At 40.4% G+C, this 16,561-nt stretch overlaps 1 protein-coding gene across 4 annotated transcripts in view; it reads left to right on the top strand.

Moving 5' to 3' along the window:
- RAP1GDS1 (Rap1 GTPase-GDP dissociation stimulator 1) overlaps positions 1–16,561 on the top strand; it is a 92,451-nt gene that overhangs the window by 19,652 nt on the left and 56,238 nt on the right. For 3 of the 4 annotated variants that reach the window (XM_081207102.1, XM_081207100.1, XM_081207103.1), the window contains exon 2: positions 11,646–11,756. In XM_081207102.1, the coding sequence (XP_081063228.1) occupies positions 11,646–11,756 (111 nt within the window). The remainder of the gene's footprint in view (positions 1–11,645; positions 11,757–16,561) is intronic. The other variant, XM_081207101.1, reaches the window with a different exon arrangement.

Below are 16,561 nucleotides of genomic sequence, written 5' to 3'. Positions count from 1 at the left end.
GCTTCATTATAATGAGGTTTCATATTTCCCTTTAACCGCGCCACCTGTCATTCATAAACTCAACTATTTGTGATCTACATTGTGGCAAACAAGAAATTTTGACGGGACTTCAACTATTTGTGATCTACATTGTGGCAAACAAGAAATTTTGACGGGACTTAAAGTATTTGAGAACTCGGAGTTAGACAGAATTGAAGTCATTCTGGTTGCGTTTTACTTTATATGGTCCATTGCCAACTGCACCAATTAGGATTTCCTTAACAAACTTCAGCAGGGAGACTATTATTAAATGACATCTCAGAGATCAATGCTATCGCTTGACCATTCCATAGACTCCTAAGAGTTCTTGCATATTTATTCTGGAATAGATTGAATGGCATGTTGTTGGTATTGATGTGACCTTCTCATGCTCCTTTTGATATGGAAGGTCTTTTTCTGCTAACATCAGATGATTTGTGTTTCAAGAGGAGAAATCAGAAATGGTCATTTGGCTCAGGAATGATGAACATGTGTCCCTTCATATATTGTTGGACTTTAGCTACTACCTTTGGCCATTCTGACTGGGACTGATTTTATTTTACGATTATTTAATTTAAAAGGGTTAGTGCTTCTTGCTGTTTGTTAACCAGAAGGTTGGTGATTTGAGCCCACCCAGAGATGGCTGTGGGCAGGATTTCTGCATTGCAGGGGGTTGGACTGGATGATCCCTGGAGTCCCTTCCAACTCTACAGTTCTATGCTTCTGTATCCCATCACAGCACACAAGCAGCCATCCATCCAGACACTGACTAAACCGAGACCTGCCTGGTTTCAACTAGGCAGTAGCCTCCAGACCAGGCACCCCCAAACTCGGCCCTCCAGATGTTTTGGGATTACAACTCCCACCATCCCTAGCTAACAGGACCAGTGGTCAGGGATGATGGTAATTGTAGTCCCAAAACATCTGGAAGGCCGAGTTTGGGGATGCCTGCTCCAGACCATACCCAGATTGGAGTTGAAGTCAAACAACATCTGGAGGCACATCCTTCATTTAGCCCATATAATTTTGTCTTAGGTGGGGCGGCTGTTCCAGTTTTAAAGGCTATAGTTTAATTAATGGCCTTGCTCTTAATCAATCCACTTTTTAAATTGGTTAATTAATTTTATAGCATCTTGGCACAGATGGTATTTTGAAAACGTGAAGATAACTGTTTGTCTAGAATTAACACCACAGAGGGAGAATTTGTGGAAATATCTTAATCCCAACACTAAAAATCTACCAATGGTATGTGTGTACACACTTTCCATTGTGTCCGCACATACAATTTTAAATTTCCCACCGCTGAGTTTCCTTTCACAGGGAATAGCTCTTGCTTAAAATCTGCAGCAAATGCCTTAAGAATTAATCAATCAGATTAATCCATCAGTGCTTTTATCTTCATATGTATGAAGATTCATGTGGTAAAATAAGGTACATGCAAAGTTGGAAAGTGTCAAGTGTAGTTCTATTCCTACAGAGAGTTAAATAAGACTGGATTTAACCAGCACTTGCCGGGACGCATTGTTCTGAGCACCATAGATAACATATATAGGAAATATAATAATAATAAATATAGAATAATAATTTATTATTTATAACCCGCCCATCTGGCTGGGTTTCCAGATATTTCAACATTCCTGATGAACAGCTTTTAAAGTCATTTTGACTCCTGTTCTCTGTACTCCACACATAAAGAATGAAATACTTTTCAATAGGGGTGAAATTTCGGAAAGAATGAGAGGAAGCATTTCTGTCTACCCTTGCAGCATTATATATAAATAGTAAAACCCTTCGGTCATACTCTTTCCTTTGGCCAGTTAGTTTTTTGGGGGTGGTAAAATCTGACTTCTAAGCTCAGGTCCATCATTGCATGGTGAGATAGTAGGAATAAGGGAGGGCTTTTGTCTTTGTGGCGGGGGTGTGGAGGAGATTTCCAAGGGCCCCATTTCCCACCACACATTGGAAAGCTTTTGCACTTTCCTCAGCTACTGAAATTTTCAACAGGAGTGGATGAAAAGCTTCTCTGCCAGACTGGGCCTCAGAGGCTATAGAAATTTACTGGCAGAAGGATCAGTATGGCTTATGGAGAAGGATCTATTCTTATTGTCTTCCCTGAGGCCTCATGTGATTGTCAGGGAGTATTTACTAAAGCACATTTTTGACATTTATCTCACCATGGGGTGGTTAAAAAAAACACTGCCTGGCGTTAGCCAAACAGTTTTGTGAATCCACCGTGATAATACCCTTGCAGCTGCCCATATTTGTTTGTTTACTACACTTAGGTTTACTACACTCTTAATATGATTCCCTAGGCCATCTGAATACAGAGTGAGACCTGGTTAGCTTCAGTAGTACCACCACTGAAGTACCATCATTTCCCTCCAAACCATTTTCTGGGTGTGATGAGCCATTTACTTTGCCACACACCTGTTGGGTATGTTTAGCCTGGTAGAAGAGAAGACTGAGAGAAGATATGATAGCCATATTCAAATAGGAGCAAGCTTATTTTCTCTTGCTCCTGAGGGTAGGAACCGAACCAATGGATTCAAATGACAAGAAAGGAGATTCCAACTAAACATTAGGAAGAACTTTCTGACAACAAGAGCTGTTTATCAGTGGGATGAATAATCTCAGAAGGTGGTGGATTATCCTTTACTGGAGGCTTTTGAACAATGGTTGGATGATCACGTCATGATTAAATCTATACTTTAGTAATCAGATACCATTCAGTCTAAGAGGGGTCTTAGACGTATTTCCAGTTTAGGAACTGGTCAGTCCAGTTTGCCTTTCAGCCTGTTTTGCTCATGCAGATTGGGTTGACGGGGGTTTCAAAACATCTGGCAGGCCACAGGTTCCTCATCCCGGTGCTAAATGGGAAAATGCACATTTTATAGTTCTGCAGCCCACATAGGTACAGATTCACTTCTGCAGCCGAACTTCATTGCTTGCTTTGTTTTCTGCTAAGTAGGTTTTGAAATTGTAACAATAGCTCGTCATCTCAAACATTTATCAGCCAGCTTTTAAAAAATAAAATCTCGAATATTGAAGTGTGGTGATTCACCCAGCTGCGCATGTGGGCTGGAACGTGTTTTCTGAAAATAATCACTATCACTTGCTTTTGGCATCATACAGCTCTCTTGAAATGAAACTGCAGATGTATCCGGAAGGTTAATGGCCACTTAGAACTGCAGAGATTTAATAGGATATCAGTAAAGTTAAGGGGAAAGAATGAAATAGGGTTAATACTCGGGATTTTAAAGGATCACTTTAATTTCATCATTTGATTGGAGTGAAGCTTTGAGCCACTCTTGTTTGAAAGTTTAATAGAAGCTTTATTCCCAGGAAATCCTTGGGTTGATCCTATCAGTTGGGCATTTTCATATAGATGCAGTATGCTTCTGCAATGGGAAACAGACTGCGGTGTTGTATAGTAATGAAGGCATTGTGTGATGGGCCATAATGTTTCCATACACCAGGGTGAACAAACACCCTGTTGGGGCTGAGAGAGACCGCTGCCTGAAACTACAGGTAGTGTGGACAGTATAGAACTACCAGAGGTCTAACCTAACAACATCAGAATCTTCCTTAAACTGAACTAGACCAATGGTCCATCCACCTCAGTTTTGTCTACACTAACGGGCAGCAGGGGTTCAGTCAGGGGTCTCTTACAGCCTTACCTGGAGAAGACTGGTATTGAACCTGGACCTTATGTAGGCCAGGCAGGCTAGACAGATGCTCTGTCACTGAGCGACAACCATTGCCAAAAAATTTAAGGTGCAAAGTGAGTGGAGCTTACACATGAAGGCTATTTTAAGTTGCTCCATGTAGTAGACAAGTCCTTGGTATGACAGATAGGTGGGCAACCCTGCCTGTCAGTCACTTACCTGTCAGATGATTGATAAGTGGGTTGGTTCTACCCACCTATCAAATTCCCTTATGCAGCAGTTCCCAAACACTTAACAGACAATTGGCGCTTGGCAACCTTTGCACATAGACCGGGGAGAGTGATGAGCATAAGGCTGGCATGACTCCTTTCTGCAGGGAACTTGGTCATGCAGCCAATCCATCCACTTCTTAACCAGCCCCACATCTAATGTCACATCAGGTGTGGGGCGGGTGGCCCTGTTTCGATGGAAATGGCCTCGTGAACCAAATTGGAAAGCTGTGCATGGCCAAGTTTGTCCCATGTGCCACTGCTTTGGGAAAGAATACAAGCACCTGTCTGCCCAGTTGGTAGCTGCTCCGGATCTTTGATAGGTTAATAAGAGGGAACCACATCTGAAGGGCCACAGATTCCCCATCCTTAGTGTAACTGATGGTGTGCATAATTTACTAAAGCTATAGCATTGAGGAGTAGCCTGTAAGCTCACCTGTGGCATTAAAGCTTCAGAATCAATGATAGATTGAAGAAATAAGTAAGTGTGTGTGTATGTGTGGTGGCAGACTTTGTGATGCTAAATGAGTATATGCTTTTTTTTGTTTTAATTTTTAGTGGAAGTTGGCAATTCCACCCACATTCATTTATATTCTTTAGTAGTCTCAGCAGGAAGAAGCTAACTACCCAAAATCCAGCTTACTTTGGTGCTTGGCTAGCTCAAATCTGAAATAATGTTGTTGTTTTTTTGGTGAGGTATGAGACATTGTTGAAGTTGCACCCTGGTTTTGCATTTCCCCATAATGGAGGGGAATGGGTTGTGATAACAGCCCTTGTCTGCAGCTATCATTTTCTTTGCTAAGACGATTCCTTAAAAGCTAAGATGATTCCTTAGCTGGCAACTTCGCAGTTCTTATGTGGTGAAATGAATCACAGCACTGTACCTTAAAACATGTTTCTTCTGCAGAAGATGATAATTAGCTGGGCTGTCCCCTAAGGAAAGAATGAAGACAGAGAGAATTTACATGTTGTTGGTTTCACTAATTCTGGCATGTTTCCACCAGCATGTCCACATTTGTGAATGCCTGAAAATGGATCTCTTTTTGCTGTGCCTGTATTTGCATAATTCCTTCGGTGAAGAGTCTGGCATAGAGATACAGATTCTTTGCTATAGTTCTATAGATTATTATTCTAGCAATGAAAGGTCTATCCATTGGGATACATCAGAATAGGTTTGTTTTTCCGTCCAAATGACAACAAGCAGTGCATTGCTCATGCCCACGCTATTTAATGAAACTAATTCTGTAACTAAGATCTGTAGACTGCATCCCTCCTCCTTTGCTTACCATGGCTGATTGATTACTACCTGCTGAAGAGTCTTTTGTTGTGAGCAATTTATTCTGATGTAGATTTAGCTATGATTACAAAGGATTTTAGATTGTCTTTACCCATTGCGGACGCCTTTTGTTCCTAATGCCAGTTTAAAAAGCATTCCCCAAACCCCAATTAGCAATCTGCCCATGCCCCCTGTTTCTCCAGAGCTTTGCTGTTGTTGCTCGATTTAAGATGTATATATCTTGCAAAGCAAATAAACATGGCTGTGCCAATTTTATTTACTTAAATAAATGAAAATCCCCAAGACTCTGAAAAATGAAAGCTTGACTAGATGGTAATGTTTGATTGAAAACAAACATAAAATATCCAGTTAAAATCCAGTAGATGAAATATAGGAGGAATAATAATAATAATGGCTAATCTCTGACTCAGAAATGGGGATTAGCCCAATAAATATTGCCTTGGACATTTTTTGGTAGAGCTAGCAACCACTTTGGTTGTAACTTTTCTAAGCTCATTTGCAAGGTTGCTGATGTTTGCTGTTCTTCAATAAGCAAGCTATAAGACATTAGGCAAAGTAAAATTCTTCATTCTCTTTTTGTTTACCAGAAAAGCTACACAGACCCTTCAACTTTTATTGTCATGTTTGTTGCATTACACCTTGTATGTCTTTTATAGAGAGAACAACATATTCTAAGTGGCATAAATTATCTATAATCCTTTTGATGACTATTTCTGCTTCTGATTTCAAGCTTGTTATATTAGTGAAGCAATAAATAAATAAATAGATAGATAGATAGATAGATAGATAGCCAGCCCTGTCTGGACATAATCCCAAAGTGTGCTTATTTGAAGGGCTTGTGACCCCTTAACCTTGGCCACAAGAAGATCAGAATGTTTTGCTTCAGTTTTTAACTAACCACAGTTTAGCATTATCTTTGTCTTAAGCTCAGCAAACTGTGGATAGTCTGAAATTATGGCATACTGGAACAAGCCATGTGTGGTTTATGAAGCTGGCATGTTTCAGTAAACCATAGTTAAAGCTAACCACAGTTTAGTGTTTGGATGTAACACCAAGCTTTGGGTAACTGAAAGCAGAAGCAGAGGTTTCTGATCTTCTTGTGGCCATGCCAGAAGCGAAGATTGGATGAGGGAGTGCATGAGCCAGACACTTGTTCACAAGGCTGTTAATGTGTCTGAGCAAGGCCATTAAAGTGTGATCAGTGCTGCATGTTGATAGTATCAGCGAATTCCTTGGCTGGGATATAGAACATCCTTTGCATGAGTGGACGGCACTGCTGCTGGCATAGGGTTGCTGTCCCACAATTTCTTCTGATTCTGTCTTCCAAGTCTAGCCCTCTCCTGCATTATACCTCATGTTATTCTTGTTTTATGATCCTGAAGAGGGTAAGACATCACAGCAGAACTAGGAAGTAAAACAACTGCTGTACAAGCAAAGTTCTGATTGAACAGCTTTAGATCCAGTCCTTTATATTGTTGTTTTGTGACCTATGATTATTATTTATAAATTGCAACAGAATGTATTTCATTTCCATGGATAAGAATTTGTGTGTTTTTTTCCATTGTTTTCATTGCACCCGCCTTGTTACCGCCCTACTCTTGACATGTTCTTGCTACCTAACACTTTCATCCTCTAACCACTTTTTATCTCATGAAACAGAAGGGAGATCATTATTAAAATAAAATACGATCATTAACTGTAGTTTTATTAACCCTGATATTCATCTGTAGAGTTGCATGTACTAATGAGGCTATGCCTTCTCAGCTGCCTCATTTAAATTCTGATTCAGCCATGAAATTCACTGGGTGTTCTTTTGCGTGTCACTGTCTGTTAGCCTAACCCACCTCACGGATAGTTTTTCATGAAGATAAATTAGACAGGAAATACTGTAACTATACAAGACTGTTTTTTGGGGTAGCATGTATGAAGTATATATAAAAAAACTCCCCATTTTACTCTGCTCAGAAAATTAACGGGCAGAGAGCATCCTTATCTAGAACGGACACTCAACTTCTCCCAATATTATTTTCCTGGGGAAATGGTTTTTGTAGTTGGAAACGCCAGTACATTTCTGACAGTGCCACAAAGTTTTCAAGCCCTGCAGCTTTCTTAAGCAAGAATTCATTGCAGCCAAATTGGCAGATAAGCCAAGTCAGATACATTGCCTCTGAATTCAGAAAGCAGACGGGAACATTATCTTGACACCTCTGGGAACATAAAAAACTTCTCTGTAGTAGAGGCATGATAAGAAGGCATGTCTTCTTGTAGCAGTTCTGGAGTAGTCAAGATTGGTCACTTACTACTTGGATTGAAAGACTTATATTTATTTACTATTATAGGTAAATATACATTATATGTTCTCTGTGTATTCCAATTTTCAGCTAATTGTCTTCCAAAGTTGCTCACATTAATTTAAAAGGAGAAATATATCCAGTAATATTGGATGTTTCTGGACTGGCCTTCCTATTCTAACTCTGTATTGTGTTCACCAGAGTGGAAAATACCTTTTCTGGCCAGCATACCTTATCTCCTATTGGGCCAAATGTGACAGTTTTTGAAAGTTTAAAGAGCAGCAAAAGACTGTTTGCAAAAGGGCTTTGAAATGGGGAAGTAGAGGAGGTCTGATGTTTGCTTCCACCCAGTAGTCCTAATCTAAACTGTTCCACATGCCTGCAATTTGCATTGCCAAAAACCCCAAAACATTTTTTTTTCGAAAATGCAAATTGCAGGTGGCCTAGTCTGGATCAGGACTTCTGAGGATTTGATGACATCAGAGGTCCACCTTTCAACTCAGATTTTAGGTGGGTTGCAGAGAGGCACTTCAAGGACTAGAAGATGTATAGTAGTTCTGGGGTGGGGAACAGATTGATTTTCATATGTCTTGATAAGTATTCGATTTTCCCTGGCAGAGTGGGCTTTGGGGGTGGGCACCCTAGCTGACACCAATAATAATAATAATAATAATAATAATAATAATAATAATAATAATAATAATTATTATTATTATTATTATTATTATTATTATTATTATTATTATTATTTATTTATACTCCACCCTCCCCTACCTCTTACAAATTGATGCTTTCAGACTTCCGCTGCAAAGGAACTGGCCAGTGAATTTTTTGCTTCCTCAGACACCTCTAATGGTCTGTTATATCACTCCTTTGTGATGCTTAAAACAGGAGTGAAAATGCTTTTCATAACTAACACTTTGGGGAGCTGGAGGAGATACATTGCTGCATTAAGATGTGCTTGGAATCTTCTTTCAGTACCTTTAGAGAACTGGAATAATATTTGAATAATTACAAGGATGCTCCTCATGGCATATGCTCTTTCTCAAAATGCAACCCAGATCCTTTCTGCATGAGGGAATACTATAAAACAAGCCTCTTTCATTGTTGTGCTTTGTTTTGATTTTGGCAGTTTTATCTTTCTGTTAGGTAGAAATCTACCTGCTTGCCTTCTTGTTGGAGCAATTCGTTTCTGCAGCATCAAAATAAAATTTTAAAGTATTATACAGGGGACCCATATTGGACATCAAAGCAAAGAGTTTTTGGGTGTTGTTGTTCGATTGTAATGTATCTGAGACCAAGTTGCGGAAACAAGGCAAAGTTTGATATGTATCCTTGATGGTTTTAGGTAAAGGTAAAGGGACCCCTGACCATTAGGTCCAGTCGCGGATGACTCTGGGGTTGCGGTGCTCATGTCGCTTTATTGGCTGAGGGAGCCAGTGTACAGTGTGTAATTTCCTCTAAAAGAGAATTTATGGCTTCTAAAGCTGGTAGCCCAACTTCTAATCTTGCATCAGATTCTGAAAGAACAATTGTTGCAGCAAAAGCTGTACCCAGTTTTAGCTAATTCCAGCTGTAAACATCTGCTTCCTCTGCCATTCTCTGCCTCATCCTAAATTCAGACTGCTCCATACTAATTTTTTTTCTTGAGACGGACCCCCCCTATAAATCACTGATTCCAGACTCTACCAGCAGGTAAATTACCAATTCAGGAAAACATTTCTAGTCACTTTGAGGAAATACATCAGCCAATCATCCCTGTCTTTTAGCAAGCACTCAGCAGAACACAGGGTGGTTGCTTATCAGCCACAAGGAGAAGTGGAAGGAAGCTTTGGGGAAAGAGTTTAATACTGAGGGGTGGGGGTGCAATGGAACCGAAGAAGCCATGAGCTTCTGACTTGTTTGATCTAGTGCATCACTTCTGAACTGGACTCCCATTGCAAATCTCCCAAAATATATGAGACACCAAAGGAAATGAGACTGTTCCATTATCTATAGCAAGGAAGAAGTGGAATTGAAGCAACTATATTTTAGATTGCCTCATGTGGATGCCCCATTGCTTAGCAATCCTGTAGCTGTGGAGTTCTCCATCTTCTTCAGGAACAGCTTGATTGAATAAAATAAAAATAAAAGGTGTGCTATATCATTATTCAAGCTAACAATTCCAATTCTTTATATACTTACCTAATGTGTATAGGCATTACTATTATCCAAATAGATACATATTTTAATCTACTGGCTGTGGAATGCTGAGGTGCAAATGTCCCCTTAATCAAGGTTTAAGAACTGATTGTTTTTCTTGATTGCTTTATTATGATGCTGATTTTGAAATGGTTTAAAATATTTTTTGAGTTGAGTTACAATGGCAGATGTCCTCTGCTGTCTTATTTACTATTTTGCTGGTTGTTTTCTTATAGATAATTTTCTATGAATTTATGCACTGTAAACTACCTTGGGATGGTTTTTACCCTGAATACTGCATAAAATACTTTAAATATAAACAAATAAATGCTTTACACTTCTGTTGTTCACATGCCTTGGCATTTGCAAGAGATAGACATACCACAAAGTTGTCATATAGCAGGATTTGGATTAGGATAATAATTGTGTTACTTAGCAGAAATAGGAGGTATTTATCATTGTTTGAGGGGAGACATATCTCTGCTTTGCTGACTTAGTACTGCGGTGTGCATTTCATTCCCCTTCAGTTTCAATAGGACTTTCTTCCAAATAAGGACAGTTAGAATTACAGTCTTAGTGGGCATGGAATCTGAATTATTCCTTGTGTTTTTTTAAAAGGCTAAGCCATTCACATGTAAGGTTAGTCATCATCTGGCAAAGAGAAGGAAAAACAACAACTAAGCTGCAGCTGTTAGCACTTACTATGCCTCTTGAATAAACAGAATATTTAAGGTGCTAGTGCCAGGCGTGCTTTATGGGAACATAAATGTGCATCCACAGAAAACCTATTTTAAAATATGAACAGGGGGCAGAGTATTCGTTTCATCACTGGAACTTCTTGGCCTCTTTCTTTTTCATTCCTGAAAGTTTCCTCATTCTCTCACAAAATGGAAAAGAGTAAAGTAGCTCAATTGCTTCTGTATCCAGAACACAGCAACTATACAGTTGTGTTTGGCAATTGATTCTGTAATAATTGGTTATGTTATAGGGTTAGGGTTAACCTCAATATAGCTACCCTTGTACAGGGTCAAGGTATGAGATGACTTCTATGATGGTGAAGATTTTTTTTAAAAAAACAAATAACTACAAATAATATTTTCTGATTCCAGCTTTACTCCTGTATAACCAATTATTGTGTGAGAGAGCACAATATAAGCTAACTTTAAGTCTTTGGATGAAAGTGATGATATCAATGTATTCTAGAATCCATGTCATATCAGAATATAATAACTATAGTGTGCAAACTTTTGAGTTCTTCACCAGGCTAGAAATAAAACAAAGGAGAGGAGGAAAGAAAATAGGCTGATGGTGAAACCATGGAGCCTGCATCTGGTCATAGTCCTTAAGATGCAGTGTGGGAGAAGGTAGCACATTAAAATGAGGTGTTGGGTACTAGGCAGGTTTCTGGTTGCACCAAAAGCTGCTGGGAAGAAGGAACAGTGACTGAGAACTTCATGGTTCTACTGTCAGTTATCTCCAGTGTTAGAAACTCGGTTATATTAAGATAGGCGCCAAATGGCTCTTCAAACCAGGGTTGGAGTCGCTGCTCCTGATCTAGCCTGATGCAGAGTTCTGAAGAACTCAAAATGCCCAGTGTTTTCTGGCATTTTTGTTGGCCTAATAAAGGTATTGCCCTAATACTGAGTTTAGAATGCCTTTTGCTTGTTGTGTGACTTGGTAGTAGTGGTGGAAGTGAGTGTGTGGCCTGTAGCCAACTGGCTGCTGTGGGTCTCTTGTCTCCCCCCCCCCCCAAAGAGAGTATTTGCCCTGTTGGCATCAGGGAATGGGAGAGATAAAATAGTCAATGTCTTTTGTCGCGCACTTGTTGGCATCACCTTATCTATGTTGATTTGCACTTTAAGCCCATAAGCTACAATTGACAGACCAGGACACTGATTTTGCTTTCTCCTTCATGTTATCCAAGCAGATAATCTAAGCGATGCCTTGAAGAAGCTGAAGATAACAGCTGTTGACAGCACAGCTGATAGCTTGGAGGGGTGCTTGGACTGTCTGCTTCAAGCTCTGGCTCAAAACAGTAAGTTTTATTGTTCCCTCCAATTTCATACCATATGATTCAATCAATAAATGATTATGGAGGTAATAAGTGTATCAAATGGAATAAATCTGTAAGTGGAACTGGCGCAATAGCTGTTTACGTTGAACAGAAATAGCAGAGGGTGAGGGAGACTTTAGAAACAAGAAAACTAAAACCCGGATATTAACAACAGCCAGACTATGGACCTGCAGATAAACCTGCACCCCAAGTCTCCACTGAGAAAAGTCTGCCCCCCCCCTTTTAAGATCTGTGCTTTATTATTAAGTTGAAAAGCTATCAGAATAATTTTGTGACACCAAGCCGTAGAATTCTGTATGAGAAAATGCAATTGTGGAGTCACAGTCACAAATAATGCTGGCTGCATTATTATTATTATTATTATTATTATTATTATTATTATTATTATTATTATTATTATTATCTTTGTGGGACAGAAAAGAATAGAAATACATGGAAAATAAACAGAAGGTACATGAAAAACAACTCACCAGAGCAGTAACTGAACACTACTGGCCTAGACTAGTGTGATGTTCGAGGCAGACTGTCATCTATATGCATCTCAAAAGTAGGGGGATGTTAGGAGACATAATAATGTTTCTGTCTCTGGTGTGTATTGTCGCCTCCCCAAACAATTTGGGGGTGATCCCTCTTGTGGGGTAGACAGGAGAAAAAGGTGGTGATAATAATGAAGCACCCCAACAAAAACCCAACAACTTGGGAACAAAGAAAAGCTGATAATAATGCCGATGATGAGGCCTTTGAACTGCACTGCCCCTTGGGCAGAAGCAGCAGAAAGGTGAAGATGATAGTGATAATAATGTGATGCCTTTGTGCTGGGTCTCTCCCCCCCAAGAATTTTGGAACAATCAGGAAAAGAGTGTTAATGATGATGGTGATAATAACGAGGTGCCTCTGTACTGGGCTTCCCCATTCCAGCCATTTAGAAGTAGTTCCCGCTGTAGGGCATTCAGCAGTAACAGAAGCCATATCCTTCTCAGCACACCCACATACTCAGCTGAGAACCATCTCCAGCAGCTGCCTACTGTAGGCAGCAAGACAAATACAGCCGCAACAGGGGGATTCCTGCATTTCTTCGCCCACCCCCACATTTTCAAAACGTTCCTCGAGCAGCTGTGTACTAGCTCTTCTGTGCAACTGTCCTGGCTCCCGTCCAGCTTGAAGCAGCAGCCTGAGTTCAAGGAGTCCAGGATTAAGGGAAGGAGGTCGGAACTGCAAGGACAAGTTGTCCATCTGCTACTCTTCTGAAGAAGTGGCAAGGTGTGCTCACTTGTGAGGCTCTTGTGCCTTGCAAGACTGCCAAGAGTGCAGACACTCACTGAGTCGGCAAAGATGCATCTGTTCATATGAGTCTCTGGCCAGGTCCTGAGTGACCAGACTGTGGGCTCATCATCTGACTTGGCTCCTCCACCCCTAACGGTTGACTGATGCCCTCTCTGGGTTCTGTTGCTACGTTCCTTTCTCCAGAAGGGAAGAGAGTCTGGCTTCCCCTACTGGGGCAACCAGATCTGGAGGAAGTAAAAGTATGTCCACCTTTTTTAGCCCCAGTTCTTCAGTTTCAGCCTCCCCCACCTCACATTATTTTCATCATCATCATCATCATCCTTCCACTCCACTCCTGAGCTTTGGGACATATGAGAGCAGGCAGCAAAATGAGTAATAGGAAATTCCCCCACTTCCCCCCCACCACCACCTCAGCACAAAATATTTTTAGAAGCCTCTCAAGTGCCTGCTCACTGATGGCTCGACGTGGTTGGCAGGCAGCAAAATAAAACAAACCAAGCAGCAAATGGGTGGATCCTGCTGATCTTTCCATAACCGTATTTCCATGCTTTGGAGGACCTCGGGGATTCCCTTCTCCTGGTGTCCAACAAATCATTTCTTGACTTCACTCATTTACTGAAAACACCGGCAGGATAAGAGCAATACCTTGTCAATACTGGCTATTACTAAATTTAATCAACGGATGGTTTTAAAAATGTCCGCAATTAACTTTGAAGGAAAAGAGAAATTATTTTGTTTATGTCAGGCATAGACAAACTCGGCCCTCCAGATGTTTTGGGACTACAGCTCCCACCATCCCTGAGCACTGGTCCTGGTTAGCTGGAGATGGTGGGAGTTGTAGTCCCAAAACATCTGGAGGGCTGAGTTTGCCTACGCCTGGTTTACATAGTTCAAAATGGGGATATTTCTTCTAGTGATGTCTTACAGGAAACTACGTTATACCAGGGTTCCAATACCCACTTGGTCATGAAGCTCACTGGGTGAACCTTGGGTTAGTAACTATCTCTCAGAATAGCCTGCCGTGCAAAGTTGTTTTAAGGATAAAAATAGGGGGCGGGAACCATGTATGCCACCTTGAGCTCCTTGGAGGAAGGATGGGGTATAAATGTAACAATAACAAAATAAATAAATTCAGCTTGGTGACTGGCAACAGCTCTCTATCATCTCAGGCAGTTGACAGTGATTGAATTGGAGGCCTTTTTACATGCAGAGCATTTGCTGTGCCGCTGAACCAGAGTCCCTTCCCAAATACCTTTCTTGAACTCTACATGTAATGCTCCTTCTTGTTAGAAGGTGCTAAAAATGGTCTTTTATTATACAGTTTGATCGCCCCATGCAATTCCACCCCATCTTATCTGGACAACAGATGCTCCTGAAAATTCAGACCTTGGCCTTATCAGTCTTGGAAGATACTGAATTATTTGTTGGATCATTTTTGTCCTCAGTTTTTCAGCTTGGCCTCTTAATGAGGCTGCTAACATATTAATCTCAGATATGGAAACATCTCCTACTGGGACCAAACTCTCAACAGCCATCAGCTCATGGTCCCAAGATGCTCAGCCATCAACTGAACCATCGACCTGAAAACTTATAATTGGCCAAGCCAACCAAGTTTGTCCTGTTTCCCATAGATTGTCTAGTGTGGTTTAATATTGTGTCAATGAAGGTATTTTATTTTTTTTAAAGACACCAGATGAGTCTTGAATGGAGAGTTAAATCTTAAATTCTGGCTCATTTACAAAGAAACAAAAATAAAGTCTCCTGTTAACAAAAACTTATTTTTTCCTTTTATTTAAACCATTTTTATCCTGCCCTTCACACTATGGTAGCTTCTAGCAGTCAAAACTAGCTGTCTCTGTTTGAACATTCCTTGTTCTGAGTTGAAGTTGGTAGTGACCAAGCGCAGAGTCTCCTTGGTGGTGGTGGACTGCTTGTGAAACACTCTACCAGGGGCCCACAGCTGGTACCTACTCTTTTCAGCCTTTTGGGTGCTAGATAAAAACACTGGGTTGTATCCAGCTACATTTTACTCAGACAAGACCCATTTAAATTAATGAACCTAAGTTAGTCATGTCTGTTAACTCTAATGAGTCTACTCTGATTGGACTAGCATTGGTTAAAACTGTTGTTCTCCCAAGAGCTTTGTGAATTTATTCTGTTGCCGTATCTCCGAGTCTACGGTACTTTATTTTGTGTTATTGTTGTTGCTTCTGCCTCCATTTTATTTTATTTTTATTACAGTGGTACCTCAGGTTAAGAACTTAATTCATTCTGGAGGTCTGTTCTTAACCTGAGGTACCACTTTAGCTAAGGTACCACTCTGCCACGCCGCCAGAGCACGATTTCTGTTCTCATCCGGAAGCAAAGTTCTTACCCCGAGATACTATTTATGGGTTAGCAGAGTCTGTAACCTGAAGCGTCTGTAACCCAAGGCACCACTGTAATTGCTTTCTGCCTTATAAGATTTTAAAGCAGTGGTTGTCATACTTTTTTCCTCTGGGCTGCACTTTCAGAATAAAATTTGCTCGCACTACACTGAATTTTTTATTGGTAAGAAACACATTGGAAAACAAAAAGAAACAACTCCTAGCAGTGCTTGAATTGTAACATAGAGCACAACTACTTTATAATATGAGCATGGGACACACAGAAAGTATAAAACAATCCAGCTACATAAGAAAATGTATCATTCCCAAAATATAATCATAAACGAGTCTTCTCCAGCGCTGAGTTTGAACGGCGATTCTAGATCGCATCTAGGATTGTCCTCAGTATCACTTGATGTGCTTGCTCTCATTTTGAGAAGATATCTATCCATATCCTGAAAATTAAAGAAATTGTTTTGATAAGATATGATACTGAACTACACTGAAATATTTAAAGGGAACTGAACCAGACCTTGTAAAAACTCTGTTCCTTATTCTTGTCAATGTTACATCATAGAGTTGGCACCTGGAATTGGATACTAACTGCTGGAGTATCTGCACTTAATTCAAGATGCTGGTTTTCAGACCTGAGGTGATACGCTGCTCACCCTAATAACTATAGAGATTCCGGATTAGAAGATTATTCCAACCTTTGGCCTTGGTGTGACTTTCATAAGTCACCAACGCTCCAACAGAGACAAAAAAAAATTCTTTTAATGAAATCCTCTGACTAGCCTAAAAAGAAAATGTCTGGCATTTCCAGTAGTTTAACAATCTTGCTGGGTCCCAAAAGTTCCCTTACATGTTGTTAATCCCCCTTCCTGAGCAAGGAAAGCAAAAGAAGGTCTGGTTTGATGGATTCTCATCTGCCCTTTTCCTAGCTGGTCTCCCCTGTGGCTCATTACCTTCCATATTCTGTAGTGCTATCTGTACCAAACAAAAGGCTTATAATGAGGGCGTTTCACACACATCTAGCCTCCAGGAATTTTCCAGGGGACAACAGATGGGTGTTCTCTTTCCAGTGGTGGAATTGCTGCATTACTTTGTGCTTCCTGC

Source organism: Podarcis bocagei, assembly GCF_964188305.1.
Source record: "Podarcis bocagei genome assembly, chromosome: 9".
NCBI classification, from domain to species: Eukaryota; Metazoa; Chordata; class Lepidosauria; order Squamata; family Lacertidae; genus Podarcis; species Podarcis bocagei.
The sequence above is the reverse complement of the archived record's forward strand: the minus strand, read 5'-3'. Positions and strand labels throughout refer to the sequence as shown.